The 19,728-nt window shown below is 43.1% G+C and overlaps 1 protein-coding gene across 7 annotated transcripts in view; it reads right to left on the bottom strand.

The window, feature by feature from the left end:
• LOC134517960 (serine/threonine-protein phosphatase 2A regulatory subunit B'' subunit alpha-like) overlaps positions 1-19,728 on the bottom strand; it is a 67,445-nt gene that overhangs the window by 18,429 nt on the left and 29,288 nt on the right. For all 7 annotated transcript variants that reach the window (XM_063340046.1, XM_063340050.1, XM_063340043.1 and 4 more), the window contains exons 3-10: positions 18,545-18,805; positions 16,157-16,260; positions 13,323-13,425; positions 11,377-11,451; positions 5,820-5,906; positions 3,364-3,520; positions 1,617-1,665; positions 935-1,024 (exon numbers count right to left, since the gene is read on the bottom strand). In XM_063340046.1, the coding sequence (XP_063196116.1) occupies positions 935-1,024; positions 1,617-1,665; positions 3,364-3,520; positions 5,820-5,906; positions 11,377-11,451; positions 13,323-13,425; positions 16,157-16,260; positions 18,545-18,805 (926 nt within the window). The remainder of the gene's footprint in view (positions 1-934; positions 1,025-1,616; positions 1,666-3,363; positions 3,521-5,819; positions 5,907-11,376; positions 11,452-13,322; positions 13,426-16,156; positions 16,261-18,544; positions 18,806-19,728) is intronic.

Below are 19,728 nucleotides of genomic sequence, written 5' to 3'. Positions count from 1 at the left end.
TACAGCAGAGATTGCAGCAATGCACATTCCCCTTCCCCCATCTTCTTAACGCTCTTCTGCCCAAAGGCTGGCATAAAACCAGGGAAGAAAATACCCTTTGGGAAGGACCAGGGCACAGGCCAACCTGTCAGTCTCCTAGGTGGCTTGTGAGAACAGCCATGCTCATGACCTGCTTCACCTCATAGCTGTAGCTAGCGTCCATTGTGCTGCACCTCAACTAGCTCACATAGGTTAGGGTGTCCCTGTCTGATGCAGCAGCAAAAGTTGGCCAAACACAACCAACTCTGAACCCAGGACGCTGGCTATCGCTGAGCGACCCTGGTGAGCAATGAGGTGGGCTTGGGATGCACTTATTTCCTCTACTCCTTTAGACAGAAGGAAATGCTTTCAGGCAGTCGCACTCTACATCCTCCCTTCCCCTCTGCATAGTCCAACCCTGCATTTATGAATTCTTCTCATTTTTAATCATCAGATTCGTTGCCCTAATAATCACATGCAGATCTAGTTCAGCTCTGCATACTAGTCTCCCACTGGACGTACAAACCAGGCACATGGGCAGGTTTTACAAAGCAACAGAGTGAAGTTTGCCTACAAACCCTTCTTATGCACTTACTACATGCATGAAGGGAACATGCCTATCTGCTGCAAACATCTCATGGGTTTATCACCAGAGCCAATGCTTCATAGCATGGGGTAACCAAAGGGATTGATGACTACCAAGACATTTAACGTTACAAGAAAACTCCGCTTCTACACAATTCCTCCTTAACAAAGGCAAATGATTTGACCAAAAGTTGACAATAAGTTGCTTTCTTCCTAATAATCACTGGAACCCAAGCTGCTGTCTCCTGTAGAAAGCGGTAGGTCACAGAAGTTTCTATAACCTTATCTGCTCATCTTAATACTTTTACTAAGACACAGAAATCACTTAGACCTTGTAGCACTCCTTTTGTCTTCCTCTGAAATCAGGAGCCACACAAAATCAGCATAACTCATGCGGCCTTCCTTTTGAACTTCATTGCCTCTGGAAGACACACAAGAGAAAAAAAAAAAAAACAAAACCAAATCACCAGGCTCCTAAATACTCAGAATGTTATCAAACGTATTTTTCAAAAGCCCCAAATCATTGGTGAGAGAAAATGGGGTATTGTCACCCATTTAGTCTGTACCCCCCACACCCTGCAGCACCAGTCCTCCTGTGCTTCCCCCCAGGCACAGGAGTTGCTGCCTTGCTGTCGCTGCAGGGCTGAGGCTCATCTACCACATCCCCTCCCACAGCAACTGCTAGGCTGTTTTACTTTTCAGATGCTTTAAGGCGTTGCTCCCCAGCTATCCCTGGGCCACTGCGGGGCACAAACACCAAGTGCCTGCATGTCTCCTCCAGCTATGCCCAGCTTATTCTATGTTGAGGTCTGTAGGTGGTCATCCTATGGGATTTTTTAATTTGTTTTCTTAAGATACCCAGAAGTCTCACTCTGTTTTCAGTCAGCTCCAACTGGAGAACCACGTTGGAAACCATTCTGATCAGTGGGGATTTTTGAGAGTATCTTGCATTTCTAACCAGCCTGATAGAAATTCCCTTCACTCCTATCTCCAATCAGTATGCTATTCCTCACCTCACCACGGCACCGCTGAATATTCGCTCAATAATCCTGTTTGATAAAGCTGGAAACAAAGAAAACACGGAGAAAATGAAGCTACAGGTCACAGGAATAATTACAATTAGTTGTTTATGCTGAATCCACACAAAGCCATTTCCCATTGCTAGAAGAATGCTCTGTCTACATTGCCTAACTACTTCACTGGTCTCTGTTCAGCAGCATTTTGTAAAAAACAAAGATGATTCTCACAGTGCGTCTGCCTTTGTATCCTCCCAAACACCGTATTTCCCCACAAATACGGCAACAGTGTGTTATCTGCATTCTTGGACATGGGCAGTGTTACTCTTACTTTGCTGCAGTAGGATTTGCCACATAAGCAAATCCTGCTGATAGGAGGAGACCATTTCAATGGATATTGCAAAAGAAGTTGTTATCAAGCAAAAATCACGCATCAAATCCCTACAAAACACTACTTAGAGGAGCATGAGCTCTGTGGCAAGTGGCAATCCTACCGCAGGGAAGGACAATAAAAAACAAGCATCGTTTTAGGTGAGTGAGAGGGCTTTGCCAGCCAGGACATGTGTGGTATAGATTGTTATGGCAGCAACACACCAGCCAAGCAGCAAGTACCAGTCTTGCACGCTGACCTCAGCCTCCCAGACTGATGACATGCTTCCCTTAGACCCCCACCTTAGCTCCTTCTACATGTTCTCCATCACTTCTGCAGTCCTGGCACCCTTCCAACACACCAGCCAGGCAGACCCAACCTGCACCACCCCTCAAATGCCCCTGGCATAATGCTGATGGGCTGCTGCACCACTGCTTCTCCCCTTCACCCACAGCACCCCTTCTATCTTTGGCTCCCCAGCACCCAGTGCTCTCAAGCCTCCTGTGCAACAAATACTCCATCCCCACACTCCAGCCTCCCAGCAGGGACCAAGTGTTCCATTATCATCTATCCCAAGTCAGGCACTCCTCCATGCTCACCCCATCCAGCCTGATTATCAATGCCCCTGAGCCCTGTGACTGCCACACTCACCCAGAACCTCCACGGCCTTCCCATAAACACCTGCACTCGTGGGCTACACCATTGACACACACACACTTACGGCATTGTCATCTCTTTCCTTCTTTCTTACTTACTTTAGCCCTTCAGGATCTTGGCTCCCACAAAATGTTGTCCCCATCCCCAGAGCTCCAGCAATGCCTGACAACTTGTGACACCTCCAGATCCCTGTAGCCCTACACATTACAACACCTTACCACACACTTCACCTTTCCTGCCACCTCCAGTCACACGTTGCGTCCAAACATCCCATTTCCCCAAATCTGATTCTCTGCCCCAGACCTACTTTCCCAAAAAGTGCAGCAACCACATGGAAGAATCCAAGAAGGTTTTGTCTTCAGGATTAAACATGCTCATCAATAGCTCAAGCTCTTGTCCAAGACATTACATCATGAGTCCTAACAGGTACGCACAGGGGCACATCATGCTCTCAGAACAGGGATAATCAGAAAAACAGCTGACCTGAGTGCCTCCATCTAGCCCAACGCATACAGAACTTTGGATTTTCTAGCCCTTTGTGGATTCACCAACACTTGGGGGTGTTAGTGAACGAGAAGCTCAACAGCTTTTTTTTTTTTTTTTTTTTTTTTTTTTAAGGCATCAGATTAACCAAATTAAAGCTAGGCTTTACTCTTCAGTGAGAACTTTCTATTTTCATCAATCCCCATTGTCCCACTGCAGCTTCCGGCAGCATACCTTGATCGCTGTACCTAGCCAGATCCTTCTGGCTGATGTAAAGATCATGGTCAGTGTCCAGCTCCCAGAATTTACAGTATATAACATAGAAGTGCTCATAGGAGAAATAATCTGTGATCTGATTTATGTCATCCTCTTCTTCCAAGAGAGCAAGAGTCTGAAAGATTACAAATAAAGTGGGAAGTTAAACTAGACAAAAAGGCAGCTCAGCAGCTCAAGTCCTCCAGCCCCCGTGGAAGCTGGGTGAACACAACTCTGAGAGCTAATCCAAAACGCAGCCTCCCTCCCCTGTACGTTTTGTTGCTGCATTCCTCAACAGGCACTTAAAGAGCATGTGACTTGGCTATCCTGGTTAGCATATGTATGCACAATATTTCTGCTACTCCTGTGAACAATTCCTGTTAATTTTCAGCTATAGTGAAGAGCGAGGCAGAGAAACAAGAACACAACTGCTGTCTCAGCTGGGATCTGTCATTTGTGAAACATTTCTGACCTGCACCAGAGACTCTTAGAGCCATCTACAATAGCAAGTCCACAGCCTTCCACAGGAACTGAAATCTATCTTTATGCATGACACATCCTTACCTGGCTCCCAAGGGGAAAAATCAAGTCTTACTCCAGACTCACGCCTGGACTGGGGAAGGAGGGATGGATCCCAAGCAGATCAAACCAATCACACTGGTATTCCTGGGCTGTCACTGACAGGAATTAGTCTCGTTTAACTGTGAGGGCTTAGACAGATTTCCAACCACGACATCTGTTAACCTCTTGTTACAAAACATTTAGTGACTATGTCCTTGCTTCATTCCCACTTCACACCTACCTCTGTCCTTCCCTCCACTCAGCCTTCCCACCAACAGGAGGGTACTGCATGTTTACCAGTGCCACCTCCCTGCTTGCCTGGTGCTGAGGCCACGGGACAGCAGACAGCCTTTCCGACCAATAGACTGTGGCTGCAGGAATGGGAAAAAGCTAACAGACTCGATGAGGCCTGTACTCCCCTGCCCTCGCAGCCTCTCAGAAGGGAGGAGGCGAAACACAGCCTTAGAGTAATCCCAGGCAGTTGCGTCTCTAGGCAGGCAGGCTTAGTGGCCCTTCTCTCCACAACCATAAACACAGATGCATTTCCACACCCAAGGAACCCAACTGAGTCTCAACAAAATTCTCACATCCTGCTATCCACCAGGTTCAGTCACATCTCAAGCAGGGACAACAGGATGGCACTGCCAGACCTCCACCATTCTGACTTGCTGACACTCAAGTCTAAAAACCTCTGACCAATCACTTGCTAGCCTCTTCAGATTCTTTGGGGGTCTTTCCCATTTCTTTGCAGATGATAATCACTTGTGGAGGTTTTTAAATAACGAATTTTTTTCTTTTATAGCTCATGCCAAAATATGCCATTTAAACATACAGCAAAGAGCTGCCCAAGCAAAATTATGGTCCCAGAGCTGAACTTCCCTGCTGCAGGAGATGAAAGGCAGAGCAGATATGCAAGGAGAAAAAGGGGAAGTGTGTATAAAGGGAGAAAATGAGTGAATAAAGATGCAGGATAAGTTGTGAGGATTTGTTTACAACAGAGGTTTGGGAGGAACTGGGATCAGAGGGCATGGACTGGCATGAGACAATCCAAGAACACTGATTTTTTCATTAGCTGATGTGATGGGAGGGACAGAAGATGTCTGAAAGGAGGAAGAGCATGAACTCATGCTTGAGGCTTTTGAGGAAGACAGCACACTACATCTGGAAGGGAGACCAGGATGCAGTAGGGAAGTCTCACTGCTTTAGCTGAGTACTTAACCTTTCAGCCTAAAGACTGGCTTTTTAGGTTGGTCTGGAGTTGAGCAGCCAAAGACAGTTTTAACCTGGTGCTCTTCTGGGCAAAGCATACAGAGTACAGAGATCCAAATCTTGAAATCATAAGGACACGTTGCAGGGATTGTATCAAGACTTAAGCTTCATTCATTAACCCTTCTGAAGAAGTCTACTGCAGAAGTGGAAATCAGCTCCTGAGATGCACGGTCTGGCAATCACACAGCACAGCACGCCTGACCAACCGTCAGTGGGCTGAGTGCCGCTTGGGAGTCAGGAAATTGGCCGTCCTACCCACCCCGTATCGTAGGCAATCCAGCGGCTATTCTTGGCTGCTCACCGAGCCACTTAACATAGGTGCACTGCTGCGTCTTGCTGCCCTTCCTCTTTGGCTAGATCAGGAGCCAAGAGCCAATCTGCCTGATGCAGCTTCGGAGTGGTGGGTGGACAGTCACCCCTCACCTTCTGTCAGTGCACTCCTGGCTGCTCCAGGCCCTGCTCTTCTCTCAACTCAGACACAACTCCTCCACTAGCTCCAGCACTCTCCTGGCACCGAGCATTTGGCCTCCCTTGCTATACAGTATACAGCCACAGGAACAAAGGCATGAGGCATGGGTGTCTTGTTCAGGCAGAAACCAACATACTTGCAAGAAGTTGCTTTTCCTCAGCTCTGTTAAAGTGATCTTCCCCGACCAGGATCGATTGACTGTGTAGAATATTCTCTGTATAACCTGCAACACATGAACAGTGCTCTTGAAATCAACTCCTGAAATATACCAGTTTGGGAGTTTAAAAGCAGTAACTTTATTTTGTTTATTCACTCATCCCAAGGGGACTTCTTTTCAAAAACTGTTTTGTGATCTTTTTTGTAGATACTACTATCCTTAACTCACAGTGCAATCTGAAAGTAACACGACAGTTTCTGAAACGGTATTATCCATTTCCACTCTGCAAGTAATTTCACTGCTCTTCATTCACAACTTTGAGCATGCAGATGCATTATTTATGTCAGGGAATGCATTCAAAGTGCCAACGAATCACTTTGAAACTGTGTTTTTCAGGTTTTAGGCACTGTAGCTTGCATGGACCTCACTTGAAATAGGGTTCTGCATCAGAAAAAATAAAAAAAAATAATAAATCAGGACTTTTGAAGAGGAAACGGGACATGTAAATGAAAGGCACAACTGATGTCTGACCTACTGTATCTGTAACGATGCCTCATTCTCTGGGTGGCCCCAGTGAAAGTAAGCAATAGAAGTTATCTGCCTGCATTCATCTTAGGTAGGTGTTAACCTCATTTGCTTTCTTTACTGATCTGCCTCTGGTGAAAGTGAGTAAAAAGCGTGGGGGGAATGCACAGAGTGGTGAGAACCCCACAGAAATCGTTCACTGCAGGAGCACACTCCCAAGGACCTAAAAAGCAAACTGAACTGTTCCCAGGCCACTGCTGTTTAACTTGTCAAATATCATTACAAAGTGGGGAAAATGCAAGTGTGTGATCAAGCACGTGCACGAATAAACTTAACAGAGGAAACAACAAACACCTTCAACAAGATAAATTAGAAATATAATTAATTTGATTATCAGCACTGAAGTCTATGGAATATAATTCTTGTCGACCAAACATAATACAAACCTTTGATGTCTCTGACACCATGCTGATATATTATCCTAGAATTTTTGTAAACCTTAATAGCGCATGCTATTCCAACATGAAAATTAACTTAACGCAACAATGTGGACATTACAGGGATCAATCCAGGGCAGCAGGGTTGGAACTAGATGACCTTTAAGGTCCCTTCGAACCCGAACCATTCTGTGATTCTGTAATCTGGTTAACAAATTAAATGGGGTAGATTTGTTGCTTAGCTGGAAGTAGCTTCGAGTGGGCAATCACCATTTAAGGGCCATGCTTTGACTCAGTCACACAAGCGCTGGTTCTTGTCCAGAACAAATCTGGAAGCAAGTATGAGATTGCCGAGTCTGCTTTGGGATACACAGACTAGTGAGACCATAAATGCTGACAAAATGCTGAGCACAAATAGTTTTGAGAGCACCAAGAATGATTTGAGGACTCAAATTGTATTCTGAAGAGAGGTAGCTAATATATTCTACTTTGGTGAACACAACACCTATTGGTAGCTATCCTGGTCCTTAAAAGCCTACATGGGGCCATGCAGGACAGCAGGAGGACTTTTTTCATCTCTCATGAAATATATAACTAGAAGCTGAAGTCAACTTATTCAGACAGATAAGAGTGCGCTGCTTTTGCACTGACATTGATTAACCACAGGGACAACCCCCAAAGAAACACCGCAGGCTCTTTACCGAGACTTCAAAGATGGATGTCCTTCTAAAGCCAGGTGTCAATTCCACTGCTGAAAGACGGATGTCCTTTCTAAAGTTGGATGTTAATTCCATTAAAACCAACCAAACAACAAATCTGTCCTAACTGTAGCAATTGCTGAGCAATGTTCTATGGCCTATGGAACGCAAGAGGTCAGACTAGGTAATCACAATGATTTTCTCTGGTCTTAAGCACAATGAAAAAGCCGTATGTTTGTTTCTTCGTTAATGCCTGTCAGCCACTGCCATTCTGAACTATTTTTGGACTTCGTCTGGCTTTTGCTTCCAGATTGCACAACAGCTCAGAGACTGAAGTCAGTCTCACCTCATACATAACCCATTATCCCACCTGTCAACTCTGTAGCAATTCTTAAAGATACAGGGTTTTCACACCGTTCCAAGGACTCAAAAATAACAATCCCAAGAATCAGAAAAAGGACCCCTAACCAGCAATCATCATCTTTTCCTCTGCCTGCAGGGTAATAAAAGACAAAAAAATATCCCCTTGTTTGTGACATGCAAGAAACCATTCTCTATCAGACCACATTGGTAAAGATGTTCCATCTGCTCTCTCCTCACCTAGCTGTAAAAATAAGGCATTCAGAGGTAAAACGGCATCTCTTTTCATCTCTGTTACCATGTCCAGTCACTCCCTGCAGGCTTTATTATTCCAATAATGGTCCAGTTTCAATGGATAGTACATAGTGTATATATCAGTATAAAATGTCAATACTTCCCTCTCTCTTTTCCAGGTTGTGAAAACCAAGCTGTCAAAAAAAGCATTTGGGAAACATCCTAGAACACAGCCTGAGAGGATTTGCAGCATTCTTGTCAGTTGTGCCTTACTGAAAGCCGTAACTGGCTTCATTTTTCCCAGCATGGAAGATTATTTATTCCGAATTCAGTACATAAGCCTGTGGAAGGGGAAGCCCCTTCCTATTTGCCAATTATCCTCATGTAATCTACCTCCAGGACCCAAACCATTGATGGGTCAGTTCTAGACCCTTCCCCAATCTTCCCATGGAAGAACAAAAGCAATACCACTTCTGGAAACACACACAAAGCTTTATTAAACCCCGTAGGCCATCTTCCCCTTACACATTCATTTTGGTAATACTGCATAAGCTGAAGCATTTTTCAACAAGCAATGTATTTTGCCAAGATGTTTTTAATTGACTCAGCTTTTCAACAACAGCATGCAGTGCTCACTCGGAGCCTTGTTTGAACATTCTGGGAGAAGTCATATTTTAAAAGCTTTTACAATAAATGCCACATGATATTCTGCATTGTCTTCACCACCTTCGGAAGTCAGTCTCTGTTGAAAGAAACACAAGTCATTTAATACAACAGCTTGCAGATACTAATACAGATTAAATTACAGCCTATTGCATCCAAAAGGCACCTCTAAAAGGTGAAGAGGTAGCAAAAAAGAAACCCCCTGAAACGTGCATACACATCTTACCCATACTAGACTGTTAGCTCATCTCCAGGTGATTTCAACCAAGTGATGCTGTATCCAGCAACGAACACATAAGCCAGTCTCTCCTTACGGCCCTCATCTGTAACACAAAAATAAAATGTGATTCTTGCACTGGCAGCAAATACAGCATTCTGTCACTGTAAGTAGGTATAAGGCACTCTACCTTGAAGGGATCAAAAGGATCCAAGTAGTTTCAAAATCCAAGGACAAAGCTGTTTCCTTCATTACCTCCTGGTGGAAATACTGAATTTTGTAACATTAAAGAGAGAAGTGCCAAACTGTCTGCGAAAGGAGATGTGAGAAATCAGAACTCCTGGTATCAGAGAGGAGAGCCACTGCTGCAGTGGGCCAAGTACTGCCACTCCAGATGGGAACAACCTGGCCCAACGCTCTGTCTGTCTCCTGAGGTCTTGACTCTTCTCCAACTCAGTGATCTGGCCAAGGCCAAACACGCTGAGCTCAGAAGGAATCTGTCTGTCAGCACAGACACCCAGAAGAGCATGGTCCTGCCAGTGTGAGGATGTCACAGCTTTGTGAGATTCGACGCTATGCATCAATCGCCTCAGCCACAAGCACCACTGTTTCCTGGCTGCCTGGGAGCAAGCCTAGAAAGCCACCTCTGTCAGAGTATTGTGAGTAACGGTGCCTAAAGGCTGAGCATGAAGTAGGAAAGCATGGTGGAGACATAAGCAGAATCAAAAAAGCACGGAGGAGCTTCACGTACTCATGAAGGGTCCGGTCCTGTGACTGCTTTATGGTGGTCACGCAGGCACAGGGAAGGTGTGGAAAAGGAGAGAGGAAGGAAAAGGTATTGCCCTTTTTCGTAGCAGCCTGCACTTCCACTATCTTGAAGTGGAACCTCTGCTTCACACAGCTGGTTGCTCAGACCAGAACACGCACTGCACTCCGATGAAGCGCAGGAAGTGCAGCAATTGTTGCTTCAGGACACCGAGGGTGATCATTTGGGGAATTACTCTACAAGGATATTTGTTTCTTGCCTTTATTCCCTCATTTAGACCCTGAAAAATACAGGAACAGCATATGACTTGAGCGGAGGAACCTAGAAAGGCAGATGCACAGAACTGCCTTTGCCACCATCCAACAGCCAGCATCAGGACAACCACACACTGTATCTTGACCTGCTCACTGGCAAAGAACAACTGGTTGATACTGCAGTCAGAAACTGATGCTAGAGTGACCTTCAGTCTTTCAGCTCTTACCTCTCCATGTACTTAGACACAAAATACCAGGATACATGTGCCACAGGCACCTCCCACACTCACCCATTCATGTGCCTCCATAATTCCGTGGCCACTGTTATACCTTAAGCACAGTAACTGGCCAGAGTAGGTATCTCTTGTTTTGCTCCATGGGGACTAAATATGTTGGTTAACACACTGATGTTCACTGTCACGTTCAAGTGCACCTAAACATTTAAAATTGATTCCCATTATAGATTTTCATAAAGCATTAGTGTGACAGTTCCGGTTTTGCTCAGAGCAACAGTGTCTTTCTGCCATCTGCTCCTTGCAGGAAAGGAACCAGCCTGTGTCTGCCAGTAATCTCCCAGCTGCCATGATGTGGTGCAGCTGGCCCCCATGCAGACCCTGGCAAGCAAACAGGAGAAACTCTAACCCCTTGAGCCCTATTGGGATACAGCTTCCATCAGGTCTGTCATTATTTGGATTTGTTACCTCTGCAGAGATAAAACATTGTAACGTTTATACCTTCTAAGCAGATTCATACCCAACACGAGACAAGCTAGAGGCTTAAAAAAAGTACAAACTTATGAGATAAAGCACCAGTCTAACTGCTGATTGCAAAGTTGGAACAAAGCTACAGAACAAAACCCAGTAACAAACACAAGTCACAGAAGCTCAGCAACTCAGAAAGACTAGATAGGCTTTCCGGCAAGAGCAAGAGGCAGGAGAATTGGACAGGAGACCCCTGTGTGCAATGGATGCTTTGTACCATGGAACGACCACAGATTTTCCATGCCTAAGTGACAGAAATCTTCAAACATATGGCTTTCCATGTCTCAGCAGCCCAGCAGAATTAGGGGTGACTTAGCAGCTCTCAAAGACCAAAGAAGGACCTCTCATTTTCCTTCATCAGGATTAAAGGCCAAAAATATTGTGATTTTATGTATTTGCTTAAGACCAGAAAGAATCATTATTAACCTTTTGAATAACCTCTTGTACATACAGGCAGATTCATTTTTCCTTTGGAAGTAGTTACTAAAATAACTCACTGCCAGTAATATTAAAAACACCTATTTTTTGAAATAACTGAAGGATTTGCTGATGGGAACAGTGACGATTCATAAAGGGAGGGTTGGTAAGCGATGTCACAGGAGATCAAAGGAGCCAGCCTACCGTCGTAATATACCGGGAATGGAACTCCGGAGCATCCTTCAGGAACGTCAGCCCAGGATGCGTTTCCACCACATCCTGCAAGACAGGACCAAATAAAGTGAAATAGATTTTCTTCTCCTTTTAATGTTTATAAGTTACTTGGTTTACAAACCGATACTTGTGCTTACTTCTCAAAGTGTATTTGCAGCATTAACAATAAAACTGAAATGACATCTTTTTATCTATAAAGTGAGCCTTCCAGAAGTATAAGTAGAATACATTTTCTGGGCAATACGCACCTGTTGGGCCATTTTGATTTACTTAAGGACAGAAAAACAAAGGAAGAAAGTTAGTGAGTAGATGAAAACTCATTTTCATTGAATGAGACAAAAAATTAGTTAGTTGACCATGCAACTATCTCCTCTCCAAGAATATTTTTTTTTCCTCCATTCACTGAAGATATTAACATTTATTAGAGCTAGGTGTCAGAAATAAACATTCCTTGAAAGGTTGAGAAAGTTGCCTTTTATGTCCTCCACAACACAAAAGCTCTTGTGAGCCTCGGAATGTACACAGATATGATCGGTGTTTTTCCAAAATTTACTTGAACTACCTGTGGAGATGCCTCTTTCTCAAGATCAGCTTTTTGCAAGCCAAACACTAGGTTACGATGCCAAATCTGCCAAGAAATGCATGACCAAAACCATGGAGAAACTGCTCAGATCTTGAATGAATCAGCTCAGATCCTGTATGAATCAACGTTTTTGTAATTTCTACGTGTCTGACTCCTCCTCCATTAAGAAAAAAAACAAAGAAGCATTCAAAGATTTGCTTTGTCTGTACCATATGACAAAGGGATAGAGCAGACACAGTACCATTAGGAGTGTGACACGACCGGATTTTGGCCAGTCTAACTTGATGTCTAATATGATGGTGTAATATGGTGTAACATTGCTAGTCTCTGGTTGACTGACAAACAAGATTGTACATGCCTTTGATTGCACCAAGTAGATAAAAGGCAGAGCTGCTATCAACCAGGAAAGGCAGTGTGCCCAGTGGAGAAAAGAGGAAAAGGAAATTTATCCACCACAATCCCGGTTTTGTTTGAGACACAGAAACATCCAGTGCAGACACAAAAATCTTTCCCCAACAAAGCACCTCCATAGAGCTTTTGCATAGAGGGCAATACGCTGTGAGAAATCTAGAGATATGCGGAAAAGCTGGGAAACAGTGTCAACAGATGATCAGAGGAGCAGACGGACCTGATTTATAGAGAAACCCTAAAGAAACCCTAAATCTATCTAGAGCCTGCCTAAATGGCCACAAGTAATTGAAGAATGTGATACTTTGCTTTGTTAAAAATATCACATGTGAATAAAAGAAAAAGAAAGCAATGAAATCAGCATGCACAGATTTAGCCTGAGTATTGGGGGGGGCGGGGGGGGGAGGAGCAGCGAGACTTGTGCACTAGCAGGTTTAGAGGCACATACAGAATAACTGGAACCGCAAAGTTTTTTGCAAAGATTTCCACATGATCTGGTAGTCTTGCTAGACAAATTCAATTATAATTGTCTTGTCAAGCAACTTTTACAACTTTTCTAATAAGCTTTTATGTTGTGCAACAGCACCATGCATTTTTCCCAATACCCACCTAGAGAAATGGGGTAAATTTCAGCCTGGTTACCCAGGCACTGATAAATATGAATCCTAACAAGAGGCAAGAGACTAAATAAAGCTTTGACAATCCTCAGCGACTTTAGCAAGGTATACAGATGGTTGGCACTTATGCAAAATAGTCCACTTAAAATGCTTATTTCTATTTCACTCCAAAATAAACCCCACCCAGGTGCTCTTCAAATCAAAGGTCTGTGTATCCTTGGTAAACATTTGAAGACATGAAAATAAAGAAGTTACAAAATAAACATAGCTCTCTCCCCGTCCGTTCGCTGTTGAGCTGTTGCAGGTACCTGAAGCAGCGGGATGAAGTCTTCCTGTTCCAGGTAGTCACAGCTCGGCTTCGCTAAAAGGTACGTGAATCTGGACGCATCATCATGGCAGTTACGTAGGATTCTACAAGAGAGAGGAAGAGTTACTCCAACCACTTTGTGCCTCACAGAACAGTCACAAACTACAGCTGGACTATGAAGTGCCTTATCACATGTTACACAGTACATCTACACTGTGAATTATGCAAAGTTGGCCTCAGACTACCAGCGCCCATTTTCTTCAATACCTTTCAGCAGCACCAAGATACTTGTACCCAGCGGAGCTTTTTTTTTTCATGTTAATATTGCTGCGGTAAACAAGGTTTCTTATTGAAGCCTACTCTTACTTTGATTCCACAGCAGCCGCAGTATAAGTAACCTGACTTTTCAAAATGCTGCATGCTCACTCATCTCATTTGAAGTCAAGAGGACCAACCCAATGGGATGCCATACAAGACATGCTCTCCAATTTATTCCTTTACTATATTTCAATATTTGAGGATATTGCCAAACTACAATGACTAAATTTTCAACCAGAAACAAATCACTCTCCAGAAAGGAAAAGAGCATCCCTTGTTACTTCTGGCACAGCTGGCTGCTGTGTACTGAAGAACAGCCCAACGAAAAAATTAGTAGGACTGAGGATTCAGAGAAGCATGTAAATTCATTCCTTAGGTTGACAGTTTGCATCTGACACTGATTCTTGTCTCCGCTTTCTTCTAATACCTGGTAAAAGGTATCACAATTACTTAATTCACTCCAAACGGAACTACTCATAAAAACAGAAACTCCATGACATTTACCAAATCACTACTGAATACCTGTAACAGAAGAGAGTATTTGGATATATGAAACACTAAACTGTTCGTATAGTATAAGGGAATCAATAAATCCCTCAGAAAATTACCCTCTATTCTTTAATAACTGTGAAAATACAAATGCGTTGTTAATTATTTACTATGAGAGATTATTTAACCCTTCCTCTCTTGAAAGTGTATGAACTTATATTGAAACATAGTACTGAAACACCTGTAGTTTTCCTGCAGAGATCACACTGTAACTGGCTCTCTGCTAATTCTGGACTCATCACTCTTTACCAAAAGCAGACTTTACAAAAAAAAGTTGTTTTTTGTTTTTTTTTGTTTTTTTTTTTGTTTTTTTTTTTTTAAACAAGTCTCCCAGGAAAAAAGAAAAAAAAAAGGGGGGGGAAAGAAAAAAAAAAAAAAAAGGATTTAGTGGCTGACAAGCAATCCTGTTAGCTGCACACTCATATCACGCTGTCAATTAACAGATACATTCTAAACCAACTGCAGAAAAGGTGCTAATGTTTTAGCAAAAAAAAAAAAAAAAAAAAAAAAAAAGTCAGGCACATAAAGATAAATTCTGTGAATTCTAAAGCCATGTTTTAGGAGCAAACTAAAAGACCTGATTTTCAGAAGTATGCTATACCCAGCAACTCCTACTGACTTCAAATGAGCTCAGCGAGCACTAAGCACTTAGAAAAGTCAGGTCAGCTAGTAAGATGCTTAAAAATAGGCTTCAGCAATTAAAGATAACTATTTGAAAATTATGGCTGTGTTCAGATAACTGCAGTCTACCTTTACCAGGAACACTACATTTATTTCTGTCTATCACGTTTACAGAGCAAATTTTGCTACTGTCAGAAGGGAAGAGGAAGGGGGGGGGGCGGGGGGGGGAGAGAGAAATCTTTCTAAAAGAGCAATTAAAGTGAGAAAAGCATACAAAACTTGGCTTGGAAATGGTGTGGTTAAAAGAATACAGAAGAGGGGCATGACCACAGTCTGTAAATATCTAAAGGATGTGAAAGTCAGAGGAGTGAAAATATGTGGTATCATACATGAGGGATTAATTAGCAGTAATTGGAGGAACCTAAGGAAGGAAAAAATGTTGTCTGTGTCAAGGAAAACTTACTGACACAGTCACCCCCTAACATTTTTGCAATTTTGCCAGGGTAACTAGAAGCTGTTTTGACAATATTATCGCAGGAAATACTTTGGGAACTCGAGGTTAAAGGCTACTTTAAGAATCTGAAGAGCAACCATTAAGTCAAAAGTTAGAACTCTCTCTGGATATGAGATGGAGACGTTGTTCAGGTGTTTCCCAAAGTAGACTAAAGCCTGAATCACCCTGGAGGGAAAAAGACTAGGCAAGAGAGCAAGTCTGTTCCATCTCACACCTCTGACTCCAAGCACGGTATCTCCAGAGCTCTCAAAAAGCCTGGACAACGGTATGTGGAAGTGACTGTCAAACCCCACAGACTTATTGTACAGCATGCTTGAGGAAGGCAACCACCACTAAAGCTCCTGGAGTATCCACTTGTATGATGTTTCCTTATTTTACATTCCGCCTTCCTGTCCTGTAACATCATCACACGCCTCCTCTCCCCATTCCCAAAAGGCACTCAGTCAGTACACTGGTGTAGCAGCAATAAGGCCTCAGATAAATATATCCCAATACATCCACTGACATCTATCAGCCATCTCAGGCAAGGCTGGCATATTTCTAGGGAGCACATTAATATATTTTATATGCCAACCAGACCAAAAAGCCTCATCATCTATAGAATTGCTTCAAAGTTTGTGGATACAGCATGGAAACAAGTCTTCAGGGAGTTTTAGGGAAGAAAACCCAAGCTGATTGAGATTTTTAAGCCATTTATTTTCTTCTAAATAAGGGACAATGATTTAAAAAGTCTGGTAGAAGGAGGAAAAAAAAAAAAAGAACAGAAAAGAAAGGCTTCTATGGTAGACTGTTCTGTTTTTCCAGAAAGAGAATTTTGCATTTGCTATACTCACTTTCTCCACATAGATACAAAACAGTGTACAGATACACATCCCGTCTTTTCTCCTCCCGAAGCATTGAACATAGGTGCTTTCCAGTAGAGTGGGCAGCCACATATCTGTAATGAGGAATACAAAGGCAGTCACAAGAGGAGCCCGCCTGTTTACACACTGAGTTCACCATCGGGACTTTTACATAAGGGAAATAAAGTGGTAACGGCACACAGATTAGTCAAAAAGCTATCTACTGTATGGCAAGGTTCAAAATCCACCAATAACTTCCTATTCTGTCATATGACTTTTTAAATAGCCGAGATATACGGCCTGTCAGGCCAGGAAAAAGATCAAAGACTATCAATCTCTTAAGCTCTGTCTTTGACTGAGCTGGTTAGCAAGACTCCCTGCAAAGTGAAGTGGAAAGAGAAAGGCATCTCCTTCCAGAAGGGACCACTCATCAAACCAGCTACCTCGTGACCTACCTTCGAAACAGACGACCCATTCTCTACATGGCCTGACTTCTCACTGACAGCAAGGGAACTTCAATTCTAATTATAGACAATTAACGATTAAATGCCTGAAGGTGAAATGATTCCCATCCTGTAGTTTTCAGTGCAGTGCCTTCCACATAAAGCAGCCCATTTTCCCAACACTGCTGGATCACAGCAGGATAACAAAAAATGAAAGCACAAATGGAGACCAATTCCAGCAAAAGGACCCCCTGAACAGCTTTTTAACTAGCCTCTGCAGAGGCTGCTAGCTTTCAGAATGGCAATCAGTGAAAGTTCAGGCATTTTCTACTTTATAACACCTCAGAATGGCAGGCTGGGAAACAGCTTCAAATATTCAGCTGCTGACACCTTCAAGAAACCACCTTTTTACTACAAAGATCATTCCAGCCACCTTCATGACTCCAGCCAAGGTACCAAAACATCTGCAAAGCACAGGCCTGGGAGGGAGTGCAGGTGATTCAGGCCAGGCACAGGTAAGACGGATATCACGCCAAATGGAAAGAAGAACATTTTTAAGAAGTAGCTGAGGCATCACTTCTGTTTTCCCCAGAAGGCCTCTTTCACCTCTTCTATTAAGCAAGACTGTCCTGCAAGCCCATTCTCAATGTTTTGTCTGGGCGTGCAGGTTTCTTTGGGAACCCCAGTCAGCATAACAACTGCTTTCAGACTTAGCCATCCCTGTGTCGGGGGACTGTACTTCTACAGGGAGACTGTACTTCTACAGCTACTCTGAGGAAAGAATGACATTTACTTTCTGCTGTTTTCTTTGTGTAGATGATTCTCTCACATTTATTTCAGAGCCCCAAAGCTGGCACCGTTACAAATAATCCCACAGAACAGAAGAAAGCCTTAAAACAGCTAAATGGCGCGGAGCACATCCATGTAGAGACAGATGCAGAGACCAGACAGAAAGGCAGAGGTCTCTTCTATATCACGCTCCTGCTTTTCCCAGTTTGAACACGACAGGCCACACGCAGTTGCCTGTCTTGTCATAAAATCAGTTTCAAACCTTTTTTTTTTGGCCAAGCAAAGAAGTTTTTCTGTTTATGTTTCAGAAGATGGTTTACAAATAATGCCAATTTCTCTAAAAACAAACAAGCAAAAAACCAACCTGTCTCTCCTTTCAGAAAAATCTTCCTTCTTGGAAAACAAGTGCTCCTCTTGGCCACAACATCATTGCTCAATCTGCAGTGCCAAAGTCGCGTTCAGGGCAAGCTGAACATATGAGATGCGTCTGACAACTGCTAGTTTTAGATCAGCATTACTGAAAAACCATGGTTGAAGGAGAGGAAAACAGAACCACCCATCTGCGGCGTGCTCCCACATGAGTGCTGTGTTTTGTTCCCTGAAGCCAGGAACTCATTAGCAGACCGTAACAACTCCAAGCCTGCTGACACCTGCATTACGGCTATTGAACGTACACATCTCAGTGGCTGAGGGTTGACTAAGCATTTCCCTCCTCTATGTCCAAGGAGGCGTAGGCTGGAAACTGCTTTCTCAAGCAATACTGCAACAGTCTACATAGAGCACGTCCAGCTTAGAGGGACCGCTAACCACAAAGAAAGCAGCTGGCACTACCTGAAGCCAGACTAAGTTCCTGCTATCTTCTGAGCGTAACTATGCAGGAAGAGCAAACCAAAAAATACAATTTATACTTGGTAAGAAATCCGAAAGAAGCATTTCGCAAATCAAAGCAAGAAAGAGCATACACATCACGTGACAAACAGCAAACCGAGCTCATCTTTGTTTATTATTTTCTTAATCTAAACAAAAACACTCAGAGCAAAAGGGTATTTGTTCTTTTTTCACTAAAAAAGAGAACAGCTGTGAATACTTGATTAGTTTTAGTTTCAGTCTTTCTCTCCAAAAACCAAAAAACCTAGAGAATAGTTACCTTAGCAATTTTCCCCATTTCACAGACGTTTGCTTTCTCGTCTTCAAACTCTGTAAAGGCTTCTTCAATCCTGGCAATGATCTCTTCATGATTAGTGCAGACATTTGGAAGTCCTTTAGGGAAGTAGAAACGTGGAATGTTTATGGACAAAGGGGTACTGCTGGTGGCTTTATTCACAGGCAGAAGAGTGCAAGGGTTAACCGTGGAGTTCAAAGGGACTGGGGATGAAGTTCCAGGTTTCTTCTCTTGTTTACTTTGAACCTGCAAATATAATGAATAACAAATATTTTTTAACAGCATGGCTTTCCGAGCAGGAGAAAATAGTTTGTGATCCCGGTGATTAGGAAAAAAAATTAAAGCCCACCATCAATTAAATTACAGCACAGTGATAAAAATGCATGTCTTAAGTAGCCAATTAAAATTTTTCTGCAATATCAAACATTCCAAATTTAGGATACATCACATCTGCTTTTATGCAGTTTCTGTGCACTTTATATATGTAGCTGTGGATTATGATACACTATTGAACCAGAAAAGAACTCACCCTGCAATTCTGCAACACCATAGAACAAGGACAACGCTACTTCGTCTCATGTTGGTCATGGTGTTGGCATTCTGCCCCATAAAGAGCAAAGCATCAAAACCTGATCTTTAGCATCTCCCCTTAGAACCAGAACACCCACTCACACAAACGTCTTGCCCCAAGTGTGAGCAAACTTACATTCATAACATCGACATTTTCCATCCCTTGGGAACATCATTTGCTCTGCCAAAGTACCGCTTCACAGATCAATTAAGGAAAGACTTGCAAGACTGTCTTCTAAATTTCAAGCAGCCTCTTATTCTATGCCCAACTTGAGCGGTCCAAGACAATTTTGATTGAATTTTCAATTTTTTAATGTCAATTTAGCCCTTAGGAATTACAAGCAGCCAGGACAGTTTGTCATTAGGCACCCACATGATACAGCCCACAGAGTCGGTGCAAAACACAAAGGCTCTGGTCTGTTTACAACTCCAGTTGGAAGAGTCCTTTTGCAGGTGAAGCACCCAAATGTTTCACTGAATCAGCACCTACATCATTTGCTGAAAAATAAGGAGAAAACTGGAAATTGAAACCGGGCCTTCCACACGCCTGTTTGAAGGTGGTCTTTTCTCCCGTGCTTACCGTCTCTTTTTTCATTAGC

Source organism: Chroicocephalus ridibundus, chromosome 6 (assembly GCF_963924245.1).
Source record: "Chroicocephalus ridibundus chromosome 6, bChrRid1.1, whole genome shotgun sequence".
NCBI classification, from domain to species: Eukaryota; Metazoa; Chordata; class Aves; order Charadriiformes; family Laridae; genus Chroicocephalus; species Chroicocephalus ridibundus.
Note: the sequence above shows the minus strand (reverse complement) of the source record. Positions and strands in the feature narration are given on the sequence as shown.